The 26,318-nt window shown below is 39.9% G+C and overlaps 1 protein-coding gene across 18 annotated transcripts in view; it reads left to right on the plus strand.

Annotated features, from left to right (window-relative positions):
• Positions 1-26,318, plus strand: part of DTNA (dystrobrevin alpha) — a 223,487-nt gene that overhangs the window by 174,751 nt on the left and 22,418 nt on the right. For 8 of the 18 annotated variants that reach the window (XM_048329114.1, XM_048329116.1, XM_048329115.1 and 5 more), the window contains 9 exons: positions 2,194-2,202; positions 3,623-3,703; positions 5,616-5,705; positions 11,237-11,314; positions 11,944-12,036; positions 18,654-18,741; positions 21,183-21,280; positions 22,656-22,769; positions 26,029-26,125. In XM_048329114.1, the coding sequence (XP_048185071.1) occupies positions 2,194-2,202; positions 3,623-3,703; positions 5,616-5,705; positions 11,237-11,314; positions 11,944-12,036; positions 18,654-18,741; positions 21,183-21,280; positions 22,656-22,769; positions 26,029-26,125 (748 nt within the window). The remainder of the gene's footprint in view (positions 1-2,193; positions 2,203-3,622; positions 3,704-5,615; positions 5,706-11,236; positions 11,315-11,943; positions 12,037-18,653; positions 18,742-21,182; positions 21,281-22,655; positions 22,770-26,028; positions 26,126-26,318) is intronic. The other 10 variants (XM_048329121.1, XM_048329122.1, XM_048329124.1 and 7 more) reach the window with 7 other exon arrangements.

Below are 26,318 nucleotides of genomic sequence, written 5' to 3' on the forward strand. Positions count from 1 at the left end.
CCTGACTGAAGTATTTCAGGCAGCAGCTATTAGAATTGCATTTACATGCTGCATATCTGTGTTACTGGCTCCTGGAACTGTTGTAGTCTGTAATTATTATACCTATTTCCCTTTGTCCATCCTGAATATTTGTATGTAGCATCTCTAAGGGCAAGTGCACACCAGCCATTGTGGGCTGTGCAACACCTGGACAGTTCACCGGACCTGCCTGACATTTTAAGGATAAATCATGCTGATGGTCTTCCTTATGTGGTTATAGCAGAACTTCTTCAAGGTGTAAGAGAGTGCTCTGTTCTTCAGAGACAAGGTGCCTCTGACAGATACATAGTGCCAAATCCCTGTCACTCTCAATTGTCAGTAAAACACCTGCACCTCTTTATGGAAGAGTGCTGGGAGGATGTTGTTCTTTTGAAGAAATGATCCGGAGTCGGATCTGCTGAGCTCCCTCACTGCTGTGCCTGGCCCTGCTGGCAAGTCAGGGATAATTTCACAGGGCAGATTTTGGCCATCCTTGAGGGAAATGGAGAGAGACAGAGAGCTTGAAACTAAAAGAGAAGCCTCTGTTCCCTGTTGGCTGGGGGATCTTGAAGGCCTGGGGATATGTCCGAATATAAAAGATAGGGAAAATGGGCTACTGTGAATGGATTAAATGCATTTAGGCAAGGCAAGGGGAAGGTACCATAATTAAGTAGGCACTGATCCAAATCTTTGCTGTGAAATTAACACCTTTCCTTATTCCTAAATATACAGACAATTTAGAGTGATGGGAAGTGAGAACAAACCACCATCTATTCTGTTTTATGACAGTTTCTCTTTATTCATAGATTGATGGTAATATAACTTGGCAATATATGTTGGCTATAATGATGCATGAGCGAAAAACCTGTAAGTTGTGGAGGTATCATGATCTGCAGCATAATTCACACAAATTAACTGAGGGGAGAGGTATGCTACAGAACCTCATCAAGAATATCTTCTCACTGATGCAATTTTTATTTTTAAACATAAGGGAAGTTGTGAGAAACAGCTCTGGGCAGGAATCCAGGCAAAAAGGGATTTATATGTGCATTAGCTGGAAGAATTTTGGCAACAAAACAGTATCCTTTTCTTAGCTTCTATCTTAAATGGGGACAAGTTCTCCCTGCATTACTATAGAGACTTTCCTTTTGATTATTCTTCCACCTTTGACTGGCACCAGACAGAAAGACTGCATGGGTTGTTTGTTTTACTGGTGCCACACAAAATTTTGAATTAAGCAAGAAATACATCTAAGACTTCATCTAGAGAGATAGTTATTGAGATGTCATAAACCTGATGGTAGAAACTCCCCCCACTGGTGGAAGGGTCATTTTTCCTCTCTGTACGTAAGAATAGCAACGTGAAAGGAATTCTAGACTGCAGAGATGACAAATGGCATGGCCAGTGCATCATGGAGGTATTTTTCAAATCCATTCTGCATTGGCCTGACTTCATTTCCATCTTAAGCCTATGGGAGCATTATTTTTGACATCAGTGTAAACAGGTTAGAGCAGCCTGGAGCACTTTGGAAAATTCCTCCTATTTAATTTGGTTTATTACTGTGGATATTTGTTGTGCCATAGTATGCCTTTATTACACAGCTTATTTCAATAGCAGTAAGCGTTTTCTGTCTCCTTGAGGACAGTTAATTCAGTATCAATAGCTCACTTTTATCAGAAAGCTTAATCACTCACTTTCAGGAGTTAAAAATAACCTCAGAAAGATATAATTTATAGTCAATAGCTGAGTTTTCCTTTGCTTTACAATAAAGTCTATTGTGCTTGTCTTACTACATCACACAATTCTGTGTGTTTGAACATCCATTTGATGTTCAAGTGGAACCTGAGGACTGTGACAGTGGAATGAGCCTTTAAGAAACTTGCCGTGGGAGAGCTCCAGTTTAGTTTAATACTATTTTCTTCTTTATAAGAATTGACAAACTAATGCTAATCACAAAACCTTAGCAAAGCCTTGGAGTTTAAAGACGTTTGTACACAAGAGTGACTTTGCTTATGTGAACAGAGTCATGACCCTTTATGCATAGAGGTTCTCATGCTTTTTGCAGAGTCAGGGTCATAAGAATGGAGTAGGTCCAGTGTATTACTTAGATCATATACATATTAAACTGACAATTTAATTAATTATCTCTTTTCCATTTTATTCTGCCTGCAAAAGAGATACTTGGTGAGTATTTTTCTTCTTTAGTACACTTGTTGGAGGAAAAGCTTGGAAAAATTGTGATAATCTCAGTGTTACCAAAAAGAATAACATCAAACACTTCTCTAGAAGTACATGGAAGACAAAGGACTGCTTCTCAAATTCATGACTGATCAGAACTGGAGGTTTTCATGTGGGTCTGCAGATGCAGGGTTAGGTTAAAACTATATTTTCATATAAATAAATAAAACTCCACATCCTACCTCTTTCTGTTCACAGTTTTAAACTTCTCAAAATCAGTGTGGCATTATCATGCTGAGAAATTCATTTGGATTTTTCAAATACCATAGATTTGCCTGTTTTATAACAAGTCACAGGACAAAATATAAGTCATAGTTCACTTCTATGCAGAACTGGCTTTCTTGCAAATGCTTTGGTTGACCAGTTGTCTTGCACAATTGGAGCCCAGTGAATATTTTGCAGATGGCTACTATATTTTGATTTGCACATCTGCAGAATTCAAAATGCAAGATGGGTCTTCCACAGAGCCTGAAGGGAATATTAACCAATTTGAGGTCAGAATTATATGTGGCTTCAGATTCTACTCATATGTGATTGAAAGCCCTGTGATTTTAATAACATACCTTTTAGTTGTTCCTGAGTAGATGGATCTTTTGCCCAATGTTGCATAAGAAGTCTGTTAAGAAGGGGAAATTTCTCCTTAATGGATACAGAAGGATAAAATTATACACAGATTATTTTTAAGAGTAGAGAGTAAAAGAAAGTAGAGGAAAAATCCTTCTTGTTTCATTTTTTGTAAAATCAGGAAATAAAGAATGTAATAATAAAATCATCATTACTAATGGATTCCCTTGAACGAAATACTTACTCTAAATTTTGATTTGGGGGTTTGATATACCAGCTAAAAAGCTTTGCTGTCAAAGTTTAGTTCTGCATGTATTGTCTGGGGTACACTGTGGTCACTATGTGGATGTGGTAGCACGGAGCTTAGCACCAGGGGATAGCTTCATGAAAAGATGTGTCATTTATTGGCAGTTCCCCCCTGCAGACCTCCATGCTGCCACAGAGAACTGACTGCCAGTGCTCATCCAGGCTGGTTGAAAGCAGGGACTACCCCCTGGACTGTTGCCTCTGGAAAGGAGCAATGGCATAGTGGAAATTCTGCCAAAGCAGGGAAGAAAGTCAAGCAGGTTGCTTAAAACTCACCTCAGAACACACAAAGGCATTATTTCCCTCCAGGCCTAAGTATCAATGTATTTTTATCAACTTCTTAAAACCACAGCATCTGTGATTTGGAGCTAGTGCTAGCAGAAGATGCCAGTTGCAATGTTACTTAAAACAAGCTCATTCTGTTCTGCACAAATACTCTTGCTGATGATGGGGTTTTTGGTGCAAAACTAATGCAGCTGGATATTTTGCGTTTCAGGCCCCCGCGACCTGTAACCAGCATGAACGACACACTCTTCTCCCATTCTGTTCCCTCAGGAAGTCCCTTTGCAAACAGAAGGTGAGTTCTTATCCTTATTTATATCAAACAATTATATGATAGTGGTGGAAGTTTCGATTTTCAGTTCCCTCACAGGGGTAAAAAAAACCAAACCCTCTCACAAAGTAAAATGAGACATGAGCAGAGAAATGCCTTGGTTAATTTGGGCTGATACCCAGACATCTGAACAGAGAGCTGGAGTTAAGGTACCCCAAGCTCCCCACAGCAGAGCACTGAATTTGAGCTCTCATTTGAACCATTCTGACCCACTAAAAAGTGCTCGTGTGCAACCCAGGCACCCTCCCATAGGGACAGTGGCTGGTGAAGAAGCCATTTTGTAATTTAGTGTAATAGTGGGGAACACTGTGGGAATAGGAACTGGGATGTGCCACTGCCTGCTGGGAATGCCTGCGTCATACTGCAAGATACGGATGAACAAAGAGAAAGTGTCTTCATACTTGCAAGATAAAGCAAAACATCCTTTCCCCTGTTAAACCATTCTGATTTTTATTAGAGGCTACAAGGGAGAAGGAGTTGTCCAGGGAATATGGTGACTGACCCTTCAGTAAACAAGCCAGGGAAGTCTCATCAGAAACATTAATCCCAAAGAGGAGATGCTTGTTAGCTGACTGTGTACATTTTGAGTCAGTATTTTGGCTCATCCCACCAAAATATGTGTGTAGCATTTGCTGGCTGGCTGACCCAATATATGTAAGCCTACAAATGTACATAGATAAGAAGGTGGCAGGAAAATAACTTCCTGCTGTCTTAGGGAAGATGAGCAATGTGTCTTCCTTGGGTGCACTTTATTGCTTGATTCCTGCTGTGTGTGTCAGTGCTTCAGCGTTCCCAAATGACTAAACACAATCTCTGGGTATGCACAGCTACATATTTTAATACCAAAACTGAAACCAAACCTGCAGTGTACACTGCAAAGTCAGAGTAAAGATGGTTTACTACTTCTTTGATCTATGAATTTTGTTACCACGAGCTGTAAAACTGTAAATTCTCAGTGTTGAGTGTGACTCTAGAGTAATCTCAAGTGGGTGTGACTGAGATGCTCTTCAAAAGCCAGTCCCAAAGCAGCCCGCAAGGTCAGATTTGCTGCCTAAACAGAGAGACTGCAAATGCAGATTCATTTCTGTTGTTGGAATATATGGGGGTTTATGTGCAAGGCAGGGTAATGTATTTGTAGCCTCTCCAGGAGAGGTCATGAAGAGCAGCACTCTTTAGGAGTGTTGCTCATGCTTCTGTTTATTCCCAAGAGGTCCCTGTGGTCGAACAACAGAAGTGTACTTTGCTCCTTAGGCCAGGGACCTGCAGTAACACTCACAGCACTGTCACCTGTGCTGCTTGTCTTTGTTTGCATGTAGAACATACCTGATTATTTTACTTTTGTCTTCTTTAGTAACTGACTGTCTTTAACTATCAGAGTTAAACATACATGCTTCTTCAGCTGTTAGAATTCCTTTTTTTTCCTAGGAAACATTCCTTGATGAGAATCCCCTGAGGGCAGGTGATAGATAGTACCACCCCCCTCAAGCATAGGTACCCATACTTCCTTATAAGTGGATAGTGTGACATCGCTGTACAGTTTAAAGCTTCCATGGTGCAGCAGTCGTTCTGGCTCTTTTAGAGTTAACTGTACCCTGATATGTAAGGTAATTACATTGATTGTATCTTAGAAGTTTTGTAACTTTTGTTTCATTGATGTAGCAGGATTTTAGGAGTTTGACAGCTTATTCTCAGTATTTTTATTTTCACCTTTTACAAATTTAATTTGCATCTTTTTATTGGAAAGAAAAAGCGCCCTACAAACAGCCAAGTCAGTATTCTTTGTAAATAAATGGGATTTATTGTTACGAACCCTCTCTGAACACTCTGTGTATTCTCTTTGAGGTATTAACAAGCTTCCATTGTTTGAATCACTCAGGTTACTTGGGGGTATAAGTGCAGCCAGTCCTGTGGCTGATGAGCATTCTCTTATAAAGCAGTATGTAAATCAGCTTCACAACAATTCACGGTCAGTATGAGAGCACTAACCTACTAATTGCAGTAGTTCTGTAGCTCATGCACTAAATCATTAGCAATTCTGCTAAACTACTCAAAATATTCTTTAAGGAAGGCTCTTATGGGCTAGAGAGTTTCTGTGGCTCTAATTAGTCTTTTGAATAGACTTCCTGCTGGCTGTGGGCTTTGCCAACTTCTCTTGCTTCTGCGCAGCACAAGTCTTTCATTTTACCCCTTCACGTAGGATTAATATTCATGTGTCTAATGGAAGTTGGAAACATTGCTTTTGAAAACTGGGAAAACTACACCTTTATGGTTCCATCATCGGTGTATGAGTTGCCTGTTGTGTTCTTGACCAAGGAATGAAAGAGGCTTGCACAAAAGCCTGGAAATGACTCCAGGTCTCACAGCCAGCCTCCTCTGCCACAGCTCTCGCTGTGGGTGGTTGCTGTTCTGCCGTTAGTGCTGCTTGCCAATAACCCTCCCCAGACCCCTCAGCTTTGCTTTTCAAAATGACCACAGGAAAGGCAGATCTAAGTCCTACTGAAGCTAATGAAAACTTCCCATTTACGTAGTGAGCACTGGATTTGGACCCATGCCTCTCGTTGCTGCACCCTTTTTCCAGCATTCCCTCACATCTCAGTGACCTAAAGGAAGATCCATTTTCATTCTGCAAAAAAGAAATACGCAATTGCATAAGAACAGTTTCCCCATCTTTTTTTTATGTGGAGTGTAATATCCTTTCCTTTTTTTTTTTTTTGTTTTCTTATTAATCCATGAGCATTCACTATAATTCAATAAGAATTATAGATATCAAGGTACTTTTCTGCTAAATGCCAAGATATTCAGTCTGGGTTAGACTAATAACAGTATCTTCATTCATTCTTTTAAGTTTTACTGTTACTATTGCTCTGGGAAAATCAGGCCTTATTAGTGGAAGCTCATCCCCTTGTACATCAGAGAAACAGACTTTGATGGCTCTGTTTGCAATTGTGCTGATTTTATATTAAATATTCCATTCTTCATAATAAGAAAAGTACAAACTCCGAGTAAAATTTCTAGCTGGATGTAATCAACACTAAAAGCTCTGCTGGCTGTGTTTTCACTGAAGATAACTTATGGTTGCTTTAATTTGTGTTGCAGTCTAGTCCAGAGGTTTCAGATAGCTTTAAGTGAAGTTTTTATGTAATTTGAATGTTTATTCAAAGGAGAATTGGCAGAGAATGTCATTCATAGCATTCCCATGGTATTTATTTCAGCTACTTGTGTTCACAGAAGAACATAGCCATTCTAACCGGTTTCTCCCTGTAGCAGCAAATGCTAAATTCAGCACACCAGCTCATTCTGCTGCTGGAACTGGATAGCATCTCCTAAGTTCAGCACACTACCATCTTTATTTCTGGATTCATGGGTGAAAGCTGGAAATTAACTGGGAAGATAGACAATCTTGTTAGAGGAAAGATCTTTGATAATTGGTTAATACAGTGACAAATTGCACAGAACAGCTGAAAGGAGATGGAACTTTGTATACTATTTATACTTTAATTGCATCTGAAGCACAGATTTTGGGTGGGTACACAATTACTCCAAAGCTCAAAGGAAGTTGGGTTCGGGCTTTCCCAACGATGCTTTTTAGTTTCTTCAAACTGCTTTAGAATCAAAGTCCACTTAAAATTTCTGTGCTTGTTTGCTTAGTTTGAGCCAGCAAGTCCATAAGAGAGCTTTAATGAGGAGGCTGGCTTAGCAGTTAAAAGCACCTTTCTTCTAAATGTATACAGTGTGGAAATTGGTATCAACAATATGCTGTGTACGGCTCAAGAACAGCTTTAAAGCGCTCGTGTTAGAAAAGAAAAAACAAAAAAGGTCTGTGATCTTCTCCCAAATACCAAATGATGGTCATTTGCTGTGTTGACAGCTAACGTGATTAAAACCACAAGGCCTGTAATTCTTTTGCTGTAGCTAATATTCAGAGGGTTTTTTCTCATTTGTTTTTGCAATTTCCGATGGCCTAGAGGGCAGCAGAACAAGGGAATATTAGTGCAGAGTAGGTAATGCCCTTGCAAACCAAATGACTTGGATATGTTACATCAAAACAAGCAAACTGAGCGTTATAGAAACTTTTGTCCAGTCAAGAGAAATAACTCTATACCCTGAATTAAAGTTTTCTTCTTTATTTGGATACTTCTGTTCCCCAGCTGCAGTCTGTCATGCTGATTTAAAGTATATAGCTGCCATAGTAATGGGTACAATCTCCTCTCTTTCTTAATAAATGTTTTCTTTAAGCTATTGAATTATTGAGCTTAGGTAGGATAAGATGAAACAGAATATTTTTTCTCGCATTTTCCTCAGCGCCCCCCGTCCACAGCTAATGCATTTAGTTCTTCTAAAGGAGTAATAAATTGGAATAAATGGTGTGATGCAGCACATTCTGGTGAACTTGAAATGACTTGGCAATTGTGTGATAGATAGAAGGAATGCACTAGGATATCAGATACCCATAGCCAAGGAGGAATTGAGTCTTATTTAATGCTGAGTCAGAATGGCTGGTGCCTTTTTTGAACTCCACATGAAGTTAAAGGAATTGGATATTCTACCTGGGCATAACAAGAGATTAGGCCAAATTTCTAGACAACAACTAACTTGGAGCAAAACATACTGGTTGCTGCTGTTCTCCATGTTTCTGTCTCAAAGGAGCGTGGTAGACTTCAACTGCATGTTGTCTTTGCATGTTGTTTTCAGAACAAGATGAGAGTCCTTATTTAATCAGCAGTATTCTACCTGGCTAAAGGAAAGGTTTATGTGTTTAATTGTTTAGTAGCCAGGTAGACACTAATGAGGGCATAACATTTACAGCAGTATTGTTAGGTCTACATCTTTATAGACACCTGCTCATGGTTGGAAGGTTTGTTTCTAAATTTGGATGGGAAAGCATTATTTGGCATCTTACAAGATGTTCCATTTTAGCAGGAATATATCTTTAAAATGTCTGTTCCATTTGGAAACTGACTGTGGCCAAAATGATCTCTGAAGTTTTAACTGTATTTTGGGGAATATGTGGAGGATGTAGGAAGATAGGGAAGAACAAGAAGGACAGATATCAGCTCTTCCAAATGAAGAAGGGTTGAAGGCGGAATCAGAGACAAAGGTGAAAGGGATTATACAGGAGACAGCCTAACCTTGATGTCCAAAGATACTGAAATTATAAAAGAGTCAGTAAGGTTCTGGAGGATAATAAAAAAGAAATAACCACCATAGATTTGTCAAGAACAAATTATATCAACTGATTTATTTTATATTAACTAATTTATTTCATTGACAGGTAACTGGTCCAGCGGGTAAAAAAAGAAGCAACAGATACAATACAAGTTGATCTTAGAAGGACTTTAGACATAGTCCCACATGACACAGAAGTACCCAAAGAAAATAAGGACATAGGGAAATTGGTAAAAGAGCAACATTGAAAATGAATAATGACATTTTCAGAAGTTTGCTGTCTCTTTAGGAGAAGGACATCTGCTGGGATTCTTGAAAGCTATCCTAAATCAGACACTATGCACTATTTCTTGTAGTGACTTAATGGAAGCAATAGAGTGAATATATCCAATTTGCAGGTGGTACAAAGGTTGAAATGGTTATGGAAAGAAATGCTTGGAGAGCAGTTTCTAAATAAAAAAAATTAGCTCAGTCGCAATGGTAGTAATTGATGTCCAAATGATCTGAAATCAATTACTGGAAATTCAGTATTTGTAAGTGAAAAGTGCTGTAGCAAGGAAGCAAATAGTCAAATAAAAGATGGGAGCATAATTGGATGGATAGAAATATTTTAACAGAGGACCTAGGAGTTGCAGTGAACCACAAACTAATTGAAGTTAGCAATACGATTGTTAGATTGCATTTGACCCTGGAACATCATCTGGAAAGCCATTAAAACTCATTTCCCAGAGGAGGAGACATCTGCCTGAGGTTTGCATCCAGTTTAGGGCAACAGCACAGGGGTAGATATGCGAACCAGCATATCTGGAGTCCAGAGGGAAAGTCCAGAAAAAGCGAGAAAACATAACTTGTGAGAAGAGGTTGGAAGATTAAAGTTTGCTGAATCAACTAAAAAGGAAAGGGACCTGGATAGACATGGTAGCAGTTGCTCAGTGAGTAATCTTTGCTTGCCTGTCTCTCCACACTAACTGTGTGGCTTCTGGAACACAGGAGAGGTGAACTTGTGGTTGATGGAGGGGGCATCACACCTCACTGTTAGAAAGCAAGGCACAAAACCTGCCCTGGGGTCTCTGGTCTCCCACTGTGGCAACATATTTATCTGTACTTTTAGAACTGAAAGGCACATTTTTGGCTGAAATAGCACTCCCTGTACCCCTTGAATGCATTTTCCTTCTGTAACTGGGAAGAAAACGTGTGGAAAACGCATCCTTCTAGATGGCACGGAGCACATTTATCTGTATGGATATTGCCCCAGTGGAAGTGCAGTACACATAAGTAGCATGCAGATGGACAGAGAAATGTGAAACAAGCAGCTTTTCTTCCTGTGCAGTACAGCATTTCATTCAGCTATCTTACAAATAAGAGCTTGAGCTCTTAGGACAACCTTTGGTCCCATCCTCTTGAGAGCCCTGCTGCCAACCTTGCCCCCCTCCCAAAAGGAGGGGAATTACATACATCTCGTCTCACTGAATTCCTTCTTTGTCCTAATATTAAAGGTTTTGAAGATTTGTCACACACCACATTTGTGCAACATCATCTGCCTACACACACACAAACAGACCCATACAGCCCTGGATGCACAGGTGCACACATGCTCACACAACCAGAGGTGTCAAACCAAAAAAAAGGTGACTAATTTTTAAAAAGAAGAAAGTAAAATATAATTTTGCTTTGCTTTGTTGTTTCTTAAACCGAAAAATGCTGCAGCATGAAAAACAACATTTTCAATGTTTCCCATTTTTAGGCAGCGGTAGCTTGTTAACATGGATATTTAAGTGTTGGGAAAGATGCAGCTACTGCAATCCATTAAATACTGTAATTAGGGAAAAAAGTGTGTTTGGTGAACTATATATTATTTTAAATCAACAGAAGAACAGTACTTCTAAAAATTAAACTGCTGTATCCCATCACTGCATCTAAAAAAATGCCTTTCCATAGATAATTGAAACCATCTTACAGTTAATGTGGGGAAAAGCAATTTAGCTGTTATGGTGAAACTTCCCCAGCTTGAAAGCAGCATTTGAGATCGCGTTTATCTCGGACTCCATCTGGAAAATACACAAGCCTTCATCTCTCCATTTGTGAGAGAAACACATTTTGTTTGTCATTTCTGTAGTGGAGGCTTTAATAGTTTGCTTTTGGAGAACAGGAGGGAAAACTCGTAATTCTTGATTTTGCATTTCCTGAAGTTTTCTAGAATTTCTTTAAAGCTTCTATTGTTATTTTTATTCAGTCCAGGACACTCGAACAAGCTTCTCCAAACTCTGTTCTATAATGAATTTCAGACATCACTGTTTACCCTCTTCTTAGTTTTCCTGTCTTATTAACTAGCTCTCCTTCCAAGAATACTGAAGTAGAGCAGAGCAAACAGCTGGCTAGGGCTGCTCCAGCTTTCTTGAAAGGCAAAGGGTAAGTTAAAGAGAGAGTATGTTCTTAACTTGCACTAATACAGCTAAACCAAAACCTTTTCCTCTATTCCTCCCACTTTTAATGTTTTCTATATACATCTTTCCTGAGAAAATTGTGATAATCAATTAACCCTGTGAGCTAAGTTGGGCGTGTTTAAATATATTTATGTACGCCTGGATACATAAAGTCTTGATCAGACCCTTCCAAGCAAATCCAGCTTGTGAATTCAGTGTGTCAGTCATGTATGTTACATACCTATATTCATGTTTGTATGCAATATATAGTATAGTAAAACAAATAATGCTGACCTCACAATTTGCTGTATTTTGTAATAAATGGTACTGTATAGCTCCAGAGCTTCAGTCCCTGGCCTGATCTGGCATCTCACTGATTTCTGAGGCTGGCTCTGTCATCAAGTGGGATGCTACCATCCTAAATCACTAAATACTAAACATGTAAATTAAAATAATAACAGAGTAATTTCCGCACGTGGTGTGTTGTTTTGATGTTTTTTCTAAGAAGGCTGAAGTATTAATTCCTAGATTCCCATTTCACAGTCTCACTTGCTCCTGCTCTCTGTTTATCTCTGTGTCTGTGTGCATCACACCCTCTCCCCACCCCCGTTTCAGGTTACAGTACAGCCTCGATGTTGCAGACAGGCTGGCTGATGAACACGTGCTCATCGGGGTGTATGTCAACATGCTACAGAGCAACCCCGCACGGTTAGTGCAGGTTTGGCGCCTTTGGGGGACCCAGGAAAGGGACCTTGCTCAGCCAGATTCTCTCACTGTTTCCTCCTGGCCACGAGCTGGAGCAGCTCTTCATGAGCACAAGCCTGAAGTGAATGTGTATGAATATGGGGTATGTCCTCCCAAAGCTGGTGGATTGTGGCATTTATTGCTATTCTCTCTACCGAGGTCAGCAGGTTACTGCTAAGTATTGCAAATAATTGCTTAGTTGAGAATGGCTGTGCAAATTGTTTGGGATACTGAGCTCTAGGCAGTGCAGGACTTTGTTGTGGTGCAGAAATCTTCACACAACAATGCTTAAACAAGCCCATGTTTTCAAGGTATTAGTTTTTGAGATCATATATATATGTAGCTTCACCTTCCTTGAAAGTTAGAAATTGTAATAGTACATAAATAATGATAATAATTTTCTTATTAACCTAGTGAGAGAAATTGGTGTTGATTTTTACGTGTCAGGCATTGCTTTTAAATCTGCCTGATTTCTGCATTGTTTGAATCTTGTATACATATTTTCCCTTCTCTCATTTTGACTCAGGGGTTTTAAATGTGTGTCTTGAACATAATCTATTGTTTCTGCTGGAGTGATTATAGAGCTTTGTCTCCTAAACCCATCAGCTGTCTTGGCACTTGAGATGCTGGCATTGCAGCCTGCCACGCCGGGGAAGGGAAACCCTGCCTCACCTCTCCAAGTGCAACAGAATTCCATAGACTTTGCAGCCCTGTACCAGCAAGATGGTGAGCAGTGTGGTATATGGCCCTAGAAAAGGTGATGCTGAGCAGAAAACTGCACAGTGTTTCTACCAAAACTATACTCAAGGGGTTTATTTTGCTCATAAGAAACCCTTCCATTTCCTGTGCTGCCACTGCAGAATATTTGCTGCATTAGAAGAAAGTCTCCATTTTCTCCAGTATGGAGGCAACAAGCAACTTCATTTAGGAGAGTGAATGCAATGGTTCTCTGCAGTCTTAAAAAATTCACTTCTGCAAGTAGCTCCTATTTGTTCCAGTAATTTGTCATGCCCAGTGGGTAAGAAAGTCTGCCTCCATTGTCCTGGATCTGCTTCTCTACTCTGTAGCCCACTGGAATGTGCCCAGTGGTGGGGGCTGAAAAGGCAAAGTATGTTTAAGTGAGGAAAATGAAAGCCATTTATCTTAAACAAAAACATTTTCAAGGGGAATTTAATTCCTGAAGAAGCACTTCCAGAAATCAGGCTTATTGAGGAAAACTGACACTGCGGCTGTGAAAGCAAGCTACTGGGGGCGTGTGTGTGACCAGTCATTGCCCACCCATGACTGAGGACAGGAATATGCTACCATTTGGTCTGGTTTGACAAGGAGAGGGAAATGTGGCCCTGGCTACCATGAGTGACTGACTTGATATGGTTGTTGTTCAGGAGGTGAGTGAAGAGTGGGCATGGTTTAGGGTAATTCTTGGTGCTAGGCTGGTTTTCCAGGCAAGGCATTTTGGATGCCATGTACAGGATTCATTTAGCTTCAGTGAGGGCTACCAGTTCCTCACGAGACCTCTTTGTGGGTGCCTCACCTCATCTTTGCTGTTTTCATCCTCCATTCTTTATATTCCAACCTGTTCCCTCAAGGCTTTGAGCCAACCTCACCAAGTCATAGCACATTTGTTTCCAAATATGCATATACACATCATATGCCATGATAGCCAACATTTATTTGGTTTTGAGGAATGAATTGGGGAGTGACTGATAATGGCCTTAATTGTTTAAATAACTGATGCAAAGCATAGTACATAACATCTGATTACTGACATTAAATCACTGCAGTCACAGCATCCTGAAAGAGAAGCAATCTCAGTTATTTGTATAATTAGATTTTGACAGAAACATAACCTAGAGGGACAGCAGTCTTAGTCAAGCATCAGGCCATACTGCATTGCCTGTTTCTGTGTTGTTGGACTGAGACTGCTAGTAGAGAAATAGAATGTTTTTATTTTGACAAAGACAAGAACAAAGTCTTGTGTGAAGCCACTTTCCAGAAGAGTAGGTGAGACCTCTGCAGGAAGCTCAGCTGCTGCATCTCAAAGTCTGGCGTGGTATCTTCAGGCAAAGCTGTACTTCTCCTGCCCGTCCCCCGAAGTGGCTGGATGCAGGTTCCTCAAAACCCACACACTTGTGTCAGGATGGTGCTGAGTTCAAGTTATTTCACTCTGCATCTTAAGAAGATTTGGTAACCTGAGTAAAGCATGTAGTTAACCAAAATGAGGTAGCTTCTGATTTGGGAGAGGTTGCAGCTGGCCAGCTCTGCTGTTCAATCTGCCTGCAAAATACTACCTGTACCTACCCAGACATCAGATAATTCAAGTGCTTCTGGCAACCAAAGATGAAAAGAGGAATGATTGTAGCAGGAGCTTTATCTGCAAGAAAAACCTACAGAGATACTTCTTGAGTATAATACATAAAATTATCTGAAGAGCTGTATAGTGACATTTCAAAACAAAACAAGGTTTGGGTTTTTTCAGATATTAAGGCAGGCTAATTTACAGCTAATCAGCAGTCCAATATAACCCAGTATACCCTTTTTTTCCTGTTTTAAGTGCAGCTAGTATTTATATTTTGGGCTTTGTGGTGTATTTTTAATTCATTTAATTAATTTTCACTGCTTATCTTTATTTTTCATCTGCAATTATTTGATACTGCAAGTAGAAGTTTTCCTTTCCTTCTACCAGCGGCTAATAAGCTATTTGAGGATTTTTTAGAAACCAGTACTCCAGAGCAATTTAATAAACAAGAGGAAGAATTAATTCATTATTTATAGTAACTGTATGGGTAGAAAAAATAGCCCTTAGCCAGATGTTTTGAATAGTTTAATTGCAAAGTCTTTTTTAGTATTTAAAACCAATATTTGATACTTACTTTAGTTTACCTTTAGTGTCTGATTCTAAAAAAGAACTTTTAACTGCAAATAGTTTTCATTTTTGTAAGTTAGAGACTTTGCCTAGCTTTGAATATTAATTCCATATATATCAGTCTTTTTCTTTACAAGTACAGAAAAAAAAAAGATAAAAGTAAGAGGTTATTTTGGTTCCATAGAAAGCTGTTTTCTGAGGGTTTTATGTTATACTGCATAGTACTATGTGAGTTCTATTTCTATATAAAAGTGCCATGCTATTCTGTGGCATTTTTAAAAACATTTATTAAGGGGGTGTGCACAACTCTAGCTAGGAAGGCTGGTCTAATCTTACTTTGAAAGAGGAAAACCATTCAGAGACCAATTGCTACAGAGGAAATGTGTAGACATTTGGCTCCATTGAACAGAATTAGTTTTTGTAATTTTTCCCACATAGCTGAGTATTACAACATTTTGGTGGTAAAATCTTGGTGTTTTAAAGGAAATGGCAAATTAACAGTAGCAGAGGACTCAGATGATTTGTCTCAGTTTAAAGTGTCTTAAAACCAGGCCAACTTTGAAAGTGTAACAGTTAAAGAGGCCTCAGAATACATTTGGTGTGTTGCTGGTAGGATTTGTGTGGGGTTTTTTTTACAGCCCTGGGGCTTAGAAACCAACCTTTTAATTTTTATTTTTTAGACCAAATTATTTATTAAGCAAGGCTTTGTGGGATAAGAGCATGTCATGAAGACCACACTGATACCTCTATTGCAAAAATTTCACAAGAGACTCATCTAACCAGTGGTGACATAGTTGTAAGACCAGCAGGGAGCATCCACATCAGCTATTGTGGCATGCCTGCTGCAGAACAGGCTGGTCTGACACATCAGAAGCCTGAGAAGTAGCAAAGATCCTCCAGAGTCACTCCTTCGCTCATAGGTTCTCATGTTTTTCATCCTTTGCCTGCAGCTTTGAGATCACTTTTTTATGGAGCTACCTTAGACCACAGAAGTCCTATTGTACAGGTGATAATACTGCATATTCACTCTCCAGCTGAATGGTGATAGATGCCAGACCAATTACTGCTAATAATTGTAAGGTCTTTAAAGAAATGATCACTAATGGAGAAGCAGTGTTTTTTAGAGAAGAAGGAACAACAGTAGGACATTTGTATGCAAAATGTCCAGTTTCTCTCAAAAGGATGCCTGAATCTTTCCCCTGAGGTCCCAAATTGTGCACGTGTATTCATAACATTTTAAACCCTTTGTATACAATTGTCTTACTGTATCACTGTGTGGTTGTCTGTGAAGTTGGTGAAGTAGAACAGAAGGGAATTACAGTAAATCTGAGAACTCTGAGACATAAAATTCTTGGCAGTGGAGGCTAATGCTGCCATGCATACTTCTGTGCTTAATGGTCACATAGAATAGGTATATTCCAGAAGTAAATTTATCCCAGACATTGAAATTTAATTTTTAGAGCTTTGGGGTTAGTGATTTGTGGCATTCATAGACCAAATTTGACTCATTGCTACATCTACTTTATGACATCCATCCACACATAAATATATATCACAGATATTAAATACAAGTAAGACTCAAAAAGCTGCAGGGGCTTGGTTCATTCAGTAAAGCAGTTTTCTTAAGTGTTAGCTTACATCTCAGAACTGCGGTGCAGATTGTATTATGCCAACAAGTGGAACTATAATCCATTTTTTCAAGATGGATAATATGGCTGCACATTGCCATAAAAAGGAGAGTTGATGCTGAATGCTTGCTGTTTTCACAACCATCTGTTAGGATGCAATGTTTTAGTCATTATGGTAAAATTAAAAATTAATTAAACTGTCATAAAAGTAGCCCTTATTACCCAGTTTACATAATTTTATGTGTCTGAAAGAGTTGCTCACCCCTTTCTTTATCTGGATGACATATTAGACAGTAAGCATAAGTATGTAAGATGCAGAGCTGTATAAATTTAGAAAATTGCCTTTAGCTTTGGTCTGTTCAGAAGGTATATCAGTTATCCCACCAGAATCTCAGTAAGCATAAAATTAAGCCTATATTTGTAACAAAATGAACATAACCAAAACCAGAAATGTTCATCTACCCCCAGAAGTCTCACATGCAGTCTGCAGCACAATTTTTGTTTACATAGAACCTCTCTGTGTCTTACTTTTCAGAGCTTTACTATGTTTCTAAACTGTGTTTGTGGTCTCACAGGTTATTATCAGAATGAGAAAAAGATGATGTTTGTCTCTTTTCTCTTGCATCAGTAAGCTGTAGCAAATCCACATGACACCCAGCTTTAGTTTAATGATCACTGAATATGGACCTCTGCTCATCCTCCAAACGTAACGTTTAAATCCTGGTGGATTTAATCAAGCCAACCAAAACATGTGCACTGTAGTTCCCTGAGGGACACGGAGCTCACTGAGAAGTTTTAGAGAAATATTCCTTTTAAATATATCAGTTCTTCAAAAAGCAGAGCTTTTGGCACAAGTGCCATTTTCCTCTGGAAGGCTTTTCAAGTTCAAGGTACAATTTCTGAGAAAAAAATCAGAATATAAATCCCATGCCCAGACTCTTTTGAAATGTGAAGCTCATTTGCCAGCAACCAGTTGCATGCCCAGAAGAGCCCGTGGGCAGGGAGATTTGTGCCTGTTTCCCTTTAGCCAAAAACCATCATACAGTTGCCAAGGGATAAGAAAAGAGGCCAGACTTACCTGTGTCTGGGATAGTCCACCAGCTGCCTTGTATTCTACACGGCAAAGCATTCTTCTCTTAGGGACTTCATTGTTTCCTCTCCTATATATACTAAAAGTAATGCAGTATAGGATGCTAAGGCCCAGGCTTATCCAGGGTCAACTAAGTCCTTTTCAGGTTTCTGGTTTTGTCAGTTTATTAGTTTTGATGGCTCTCTGCAAACTTCTAAATGTTTAGAAATAGTGAAGGTTCTCACTATAGTACCTTTTTCCTGCTCATCTGGCTAAATAATAGCTTCCATTTAAAATAAGGACAGCTCTAAAAGGATTAACCTGAAATATTTGCATTTTATATTCTTAAGGGCAGAAAATAAGGTGAAATATTTTAAAGGAATTCAGCATATTTTCTGTTTAGTTTTTACACTTGTGGATCACAGTCATGTGACTCTTTGAAATCTTGCTCCCAAATACCAAGAATAAAAGAGAAAGTCTGATTATAAGTTCCTAGATCAGTGGTTCCAAACAGTGATCCATGAGACCTTGGTAAGTGCCCTGCAAAACTGTCCTAAATATTGTTTTCTGTTACAAGTCTGACAAAGCTTCTAAAGTTTTTCTCAACAAACACTGAGGTTCCTGCTAATCTGCTGTCCAAAAAGTTATCACTCTTCCAGGTGAGGTGACAAAGCTGAGATATAAAATAAATGCTGACTGGTGGTCCTAACCACCTCCCAACCCTTTTTGGGCAGAACAGTCTGCACGTTGCATCCTGTACAACCTTTACTATGGATTGCAAACTGCTGCTGTTTTCCCCCTAAGGGGAAGGTGCTGCCTGGGCCCTTAGAGCTGATCTTTCTAGGGAAATTGCCCTCCCCCTTCTCCCCTTTGCTCGGTTAACATCAGCTGTTCCTAGTTTGGTGGTGGTTTGCTCCTTTGTTCTGTACTGTGGGGGTGTGAGGTGGTGGTGGGACTGAGGCAATGGGGTTTTGCCATGTATAATCCTGTCTTGCTGTTTCCCCCTCCCCCTGAGCAGCGTCCTCGACAGTGCAAGTCGCCTGGATGAAGAACACAAGCTGATCGCCAGGTATGCAGCAAGGCTGGCAGCAGAAACTTCTTCATCAGTAAGTGTTTTAATTAAAGGAAGGTACTTTCCTTCTGTCATGTTCCAGGGGCTTGGCAAGATCAGGGAAATTACATCTGACAGTGTAATGATTAATGGATTATTTTTCCCTATCCTTTTCATCAGAGGCTGTTATGCTTTAATAATAACACTTTTATGCAGTCCGTTTAATCCAAAGAATCCACATACTAATGCATATAATCGATATACTAATGCAGTGGTATTTAAATAATTGCATCAAAGGGAATCTGACATCTTGAACTCAGGAAGGACTATAAAATATTGTCTGGACTAGCTTTGGTTAAAGGTTAATGATTTACTGCATTGGAAAAATGGGATGGTGAATCCATTTTACTCTCTAGCTGAAATATCACAGCAACTGGGGCCCTAAGTACTAAGGATATTAAAGAATGTTCTTCAGCAGGATGACTGTAATGACCCCCTGCATTAGCCCTGGCTCCCATTTTCATTTCAGAGCAATGATTATTCCGCTCTCTGTATCCAAAGATAGAAGGTGATGACAGGCTAAAACCTCACTAACTGCATTCAGGAACAAGAGAGAATGAAGCAGGAACCTAATCAAAGTATATAAAATCTTAAATGGTACATAAAAGGTTAGCATAGCTACTTTTTTTCGATCTCAGCCCATTTGGTAGAACAAGGGACCATGAATGACAGTTAAGTGAAAAGCAGCTGGTCTGGAGTGCCCAGAAACATTTTCACACTGAGATTTACACTGTGGGGTCAATTGAAAGGGTGAAATTGGGTACCACACGTCGTGTAAAGATTCTGAGTCACGTTCACGCCAGGTGGAGATGAATCTGCTGCCCTGTGCAGACTCTGTCACGGAGATTTCACACTGCCTGCAGCTGCCTGGGAAGAGAGGGGTGCTCCTGTTCTGCCAGCCGAGTCCAAACATGTGACACGGTGTTTCAAATTTAAGGCAACCTGTAGATGATGGTCTTATTTCTGAATGACAGTAATTCTTTACGGAAACAAGATTTCCCATTAATAATGTCTCTGGTTAAAAATTGGTTGACATCAGTTCCATATAACATGTGTCCTTGATGTGGGGGGAAAACAGTATAAACAGAGCTGACTTGAAGGAAAATACTGAATTTCTCATTGCCATCCATCTGTGGTCTTTGAACAAAAGAGACAGAAGGAAAAGAGAAGGTTTCTATAGACAGAAATCTTTCCAAGCAAAAGAGTGACACCCAGGAGGGGCAGTGGAAATTTTTAAAGCTTTGCCAATGGTCATTCTGGTTTTTTAAGGAACTAAATATATTAATAACAGTGGGCATTCAGGATAAAGATCCTGATTCCTCCTGTATGAGTCATGACATCCACCAGCGTGTATCAGTTCTTCTTTATGCACTGTTCTGCTTCCCTGTGGTTGATGTGTTAATGGGAAAATGTATCCATGGCAGAAAAAATAGTATGTGGTTACAAGGGAGACATACTGTCCTTTCCCCATAGACAGTCCTAACCTTTGTTAGGTTTGCTAGGCTATTGAGATGTATCTTCATCCTTTTTGAGGGTCCACCTCCTGGTGGAGGAGATGCCTGGCACCACATAAAATAGTGCTCCAGAGTTACACTACACGGGGCTTTTTGTGGTGAGAAACCCTCATATCACAGCAGTAACTCAGCAGAGTATTTTTAAATACCTGATTCTTTCAGGTTGGAGTTAAAAATAAATGGATATCTTTGGTAGTTGTGATACTTTTAAATGTCCTGCTCTGTGTTGTCATTGCTACAATACTGAAATACAGGAGTGTGAACAAGGAAAACAGTAATTGGTTATTGCTGATAGACATGCAAAAAGAGCATGGTCCAGTGAAGCTGTAGTGAGCACTGCCTAGTTTGGTAAGAGACAAATTCCCATCTCATTTTATTGGGGGAAAAAGAAGTTTTCCTGTGCCTGAAGGACTGGGGAAAGAGGTGTTCTGAAGTGTCATGAGAGCATATAGGAAAACAGCCAGACTGATGAGTACTGCTTTCAAGCTGAAAGTAAAACCATCCTTTCAAGAGAGTGAAGCATCACTGCACTGGAAACACATCCCATTCTTTCTGGAGGCAGACACTGGTTTTTGCTTCAGTGTATTCCTCTTGTCTGTAGCATCAAAATCAAGAGCCACATTACAGCAACTGCCTGCAGCAGTGTCATTGCCTTTTACAATTGGTTCAGATGAAGCTGCATGAAAAAGCAGTGAATGACAGGATGCTAAACACTTGAGTCTTATTTACTCTAGCACTTACTCTGCTTTCACTAGCAATGGTTCCATACTGGTATGAGCACAACATGAATGCTCTTTTTTTAGTGTAGGCAAGCTTGGTACTGCACTTTCTGTACACAGATTTCACAGAACAGATCTGTGTTGAACTCATGGTGCATGCTGGCTATTCCTCTTTCAATGCAGCCTTCTCTGTTTTACAACAGCAGCCGAGTCAGCAGAGAGGGGCATCAGATATCTCCTTCACCATCGATGCAAACAAGCAACAGAGGCAGCTGATTGCAGAGCTTGAAAATAAAAACCGGTAAGCATCCACTAAGTACCTGGTTTTGTTCAGTCCCATATATTACATATGTGCTTGTTTCTTAGCATTTTTTACCACCTACACCTGTACAGTGTGCTTATACAGGCACAGACATCTCCCCCTACAAAAAAACCATAGCACAGAAAGGTCCACACAATATGATAAAGGCTCTGAAATCCATAACCACCCCCTGTTTTAATAAGTGTACTGTCCAATGACATGATGTAATCATGGATACTTTACTGTTTGCAGCTGCTGTTTGTTAAGAGTTTAGAAAAAAAAGCCTGTCTTGTTTCAAGACCGGATTAACTTTCAGTTGGATTCTCAGTAGCACTATAACATGAAATGATAAAAGGATCAGTCATGCTTGTAATGTTATGCTCCCCTGCTTTTATTTGGGAAAAAGATGATTAAAGCTCTCCAGAACACAGTCTGCCTGGGAAAGGTTTGCAGGAAGATTAGCAGCCAGTTAGGCTGCTAATCAAATGAGACAGGAGGTACAGATGTGACCAAGACTGAGAGAGAGTGTCCAGGAGAAATAGGCCAGCCTGCCCCAAAAAGTAGTGATGCCCGTTTGTCAACAGCAGAGAACCTGGCCCTGGCTACCAGACTGCCTCATGCCATGAAATGTATGGCAGCAGAGCTCTGCTTTTAGTGCCGGACTGTAAAACAGAGGCCAGCCCAGACCAGATGGTTTCCTATTCCAAACTCTGCACTGCCTTCTGTCACCGTGTAATGAGCACCACCAGCTCCAGCCTCTATTTGCCTTTCATAGTTTGAGGCTGCCTCCTGACTGTCTGCTTCCAGCACATTGTGAAGAAGAAACAAAATTCACAAAGGTTTCAACCTTCTGCTGTGAAGCTTAGTATTAGCCTTTTGGCAGCACTCCAGGGCTGACAAGCCAGTTGTAAGAAGTCCTGTTAAAGTGCTTCGCCGTGAATTGTCAACTGCTCTCACATCTTTACTTACATTAGAAATACTTTTTTAAGTGCTAAATATTTTCTCTGATACTCAACAATGTCCGGAAAGGTTACTTTAATTTTTGTTAAGTTTGTGGTGTGCTGGAAATGTGCATGGTGAAGAATTAAAGCATAGTCAAGCATAGAGCTATTTTATGTCTACCTCTGTTTTTCGGGAGGGTCTTGAAATAAATTTCCCTTTATGGCAAAATCCTAAGAGTTTATTTAGAAAACATCCAGAGCCCTCTCGCATTGCTGAGGGCTTCTTTGGTTAGCTGCAACCCAGTCATTTTGTGTACATCTTTAATGATTAAAAGCTAAATACAGTCATACTTTTTCACCTCTTGCAATGTCCAGTGAACTGGTTTTGTGGAAAATTACTGACTTGTGGTCTTCTGCTTATTCTCATCCCCAAGAGAAATCCTACAGGAGATCCAGAGGCTGCGACTTGAACATGAGCAAGCATCTCAGCCCACACCAGAGAAGGCCCAACAAAATCCCACTCTCCTTGCAGAGCTCCGGCTCCTGAGGTAAGTCCACGGCAGTAAGACCTCTGGCCTTGACAGGGGCCAACCAGTCATTCTCAGTAAGAGAAGAAATAAGAGATAAGCCTGGCTTATGGTTTTGGAGACTCTTTAAAGTAAGTCAACCAATGTGTATCTTTAATCCATTTTTGGTGCAGCCTGTTGTCCTAGAAGTAATTAAGCTTATGCTTTAAACTGCATGCATGAGGAATCTCACATATTACTCCTCTACATTAAGTTAAGCATGTGCATTAGTGTTTGCAGAGTTAGGCCCTTAGGTCATTTGGAATAGGTCCCCACAGCCTGGTCCAATTGCCATTAATTAGATGGGAAAAAATGTTCAGAACAAATGCCTTCACGAAGATTTCTCATTTATGCTAAAGAAAATACGTAACTACGTGAAAATACAGCCAGAATTAGATGTTCCCCCATGTGTTGAGCTCTAAGGAGAGGTCAGTTCTCTTCATGGTGCAAAACCAGGTTGCAGAATGATCCTCCTTGTCACGTGGGGGTGAGGAGTAATGTCATCTGCAGCTGCTGAAGATTTAGAGGATCCTTCCTCCAGTTATCCCACAAAGCTAAGAACTTTTAATATGGACGTGTGTGCATGTTAGTTACAATACTGTACCTGGATTTACTAATTTCCATGTATATCACATTGAAGTACAGTTGTCATTGGCCCAGATCCATAGGCTCCCTGAAAGTCCTGAAGTTAATGTTGTAAGAGCCAGACAGAGAATCCAGTAAGAACTATTCAAAATGCTCTATATAAATAGAGAATAGAGTGTAAGCACTTTCTTCCCAGTGAAATAATGCTAGATTGCTCTGCCCCTGACTGAAGAACATTTTTTGCCACTTAGCCACTCCTCACACAACTAATATTTTAGTGGTCTGATTTGTAGCCGAAGGAAATTACTGTAAGAAATTGTGCTAAAATTTTTTCCTTAAAAATACTTGATAGTTTTATTATGGAGTTTTCCACACTAAAATATTTTTCTGATTAACAAATGTTTACTTCTGCTTTCCAATCTAAATACAAATTAGCCTTTTCATTTCTATGAGTGATTTTAGTATGTAATTACTTCTAGAGATCTACAGGCAAGTGACATTCTGAGACATATAAAACTGACCGTCATGAAAACATGTACACTCTATAAAATATACCAATAATGTAGCTCTTGTCCATCAAACCTAAAGTCTATTTTCAGCTAGGAAATCAGCTTTCTATGTAGTTGACTAATAAAATTCATTATACTTAAAAAAAAAAAAAAGGAATGATTGTGCAGTGTTAGCAGGCTGACTACTTAACTTTTCCCTCTTTTCAATTTTGATACACATATTAAAGTATAATACCCTTACTTTGATGTCTTGACATGCGATGTCCTTAGGGCAGTGATGCTGAATTCCTCAACTGTATCTTTCCTGATTTAATATGCACTGTGAGAATCAGAAAATAACTTTTAATCTGAGGGTCTGAACTGCTTTGCATTCCTTCTGAAATGTTCACCATTTGAAAGGCGAAAGTCTGACTTTGGATTTACTGGGGAATTTTGACACCACCTCAAATTCCTAGATACTTAAGATGGCACAAGGCTGTTCTTAATGTGTAAAACAGCAGGACTCAGGATAGCAGCCCTGATTTATGTCTGTTACCCTGCCGATTTTTCAGGCTTAAAGTCCTTAAGGCCGTAGAGCAATTTAGTTCACATTGTATTAAGAAATGCTGGAATCTGTAAATCATGTTATGGGTACCTGTCCCAGCATCTTTCACATCTACTTTCACAACTGCTGTAGTGTGGCACTCGCTGAAATGAAGTCCTGAACATGGCATTCCTTCACATTACCAGTATTGTCTTGGAGACAGGCTGGAAAACCCTTTACTTCCAAGAAATTGCTCCTGAGTACAGCAGGAAAAAAACATCAGAGGAGTAGTCTGTACAGTGCACACTACTCAGATCCTGTCTCCCTGTGGAATGAATCTAAAACCCAGCAGAGCTCTGTACCTGCCACTTTGAATTACACAGACCTTATTTTTGTTAGCAGTTTCTTAAACTCCATTGCCTTTGTGCAGTTCATAGCATTTCCAACCATTACACGTGTGTGGAAAAAAAAAGCCAACACAGGCATTTTGTAGCAGGAAATAGATCAATCCTTCAGAAGACTAAATGCAACATGGCAGTGTTACTATATGATCCTATTATATAGGTGAGAGATAGCACACATGAGCGGTCCTGTAGAAATCTACAACGTTGACTGTATCTGTAGTTGCTCACTTACAGTGAAGGCTTGAAATCAGGGTTTCATATTGCCCTGAATACAGGAAATGTACTTAAGTCTTGTTGGTTCCAGTGCTTTTCCATTTGGGATTAAATTGTCGTATCTTGTAGGTAGTACAAGGCTAACAACACAGTGTTTATATGTTATTTGCAATGCAGTAGTGTATAAAATATACCTAATATGTATATTTTTCAATAGTAATGTTAATTAAATCATAACTTCCAGGAAGCAACAATTTTATTTTGTTTTTAGGTGGGGACCTCACCCGGTTTAGTGATTGAACGTGTGCAAACACTGATCCCCCATCCTGTGCAGTGGAGCTGTGAATCAAAGCAGAATCAAAGCTGTTCAGATTTATGGGGGCACAGAGAGACTGTCACACTTGCAGTGTCTCAGTATTCACACTGTCACACAACCAGCACTGGACTCCGAGTCCAAAGAGCTAATTTCAAGCAGTCATGTCTCTACTATGTGATAGTCTTCCTCTTGCTTTCAGAAAAAAAAGTAGAAACAAAAGCAGATCACTGTGGGTTTTTGTCTGAATTTCTGAACTCTCTTAGCTTCTCTCATATCTCACTGTGTTCAGTGCCCCTGCTGTAATTTCCTGTCCTTCAGGGCATGGCTTTAATTTCTTCTGACAGCTAGTGAGGTTATTGACAAGAGAGTTCCAAAGCTAAAATTGCCAGGCATTTCCACAAGGGAATATAGCACAAACTTGTTTGACCCTCATTTGTTCTTTGAAGAAGGGTCTGTATCAGTGTCTGTCTTTTCCCTAATCACTCTTCAGTCCCACGACGATTCCCAGTATGAGGGAACTCCCCAGCCTTCACATAGCCACTTTCCTAAGCACTGTGCTGAATTCATAGTGTGTTTGCTTTCCTGTGGTCTGTAGGCATGCATCCCATAGTAGGGCTGGGAAAATGATGCAGTTAAAAGCTGCTCTGATACTGTGAGGAGCAGGCTCTGATCAGATCTGCTTGTTTCTCAGACAGCGGAAGGATGAGCTGGAACAGAGGATGTCTGCTCTCCAGGAAAGCCGAAGGGAGCTTATGGTTCAGTTAGAAGGCCTCATGAAGCTGCTGAAGGTAAGGAGCTGCACCTGGTACTGCCAAGGAAAACAGAGTGAAGCAAGAGAGGAGAGGAGAGGAGAGAGAGCAGATGTAACCACAGAATACTGCAGAACCTGACTGTTTCTACCTACAAAATTTGGCTTTGCTTCTCTCCCTCTTTATTTTTCGCCTTGGTCTTTTAATTCAGGGGTTTCAGATGATGTTGTTC

Source organism: Corvus hawaiiensis, chromosome 26 (genome assembly GCF_020740725.1).
Source record: "Corvus hawaiiensis isolate bCorHaw1 chromosome 26, bCorHaw1.pri.cur, whole genome shotgun sequence".
In the NCBI taxonomy this organism is placed as follows: domain Eukaryota; kingdom Metazoa; phylum Chordata; class Aves; order Passeriformes; family Corvidae; genus Corvus; species Corvus hawaiiensis.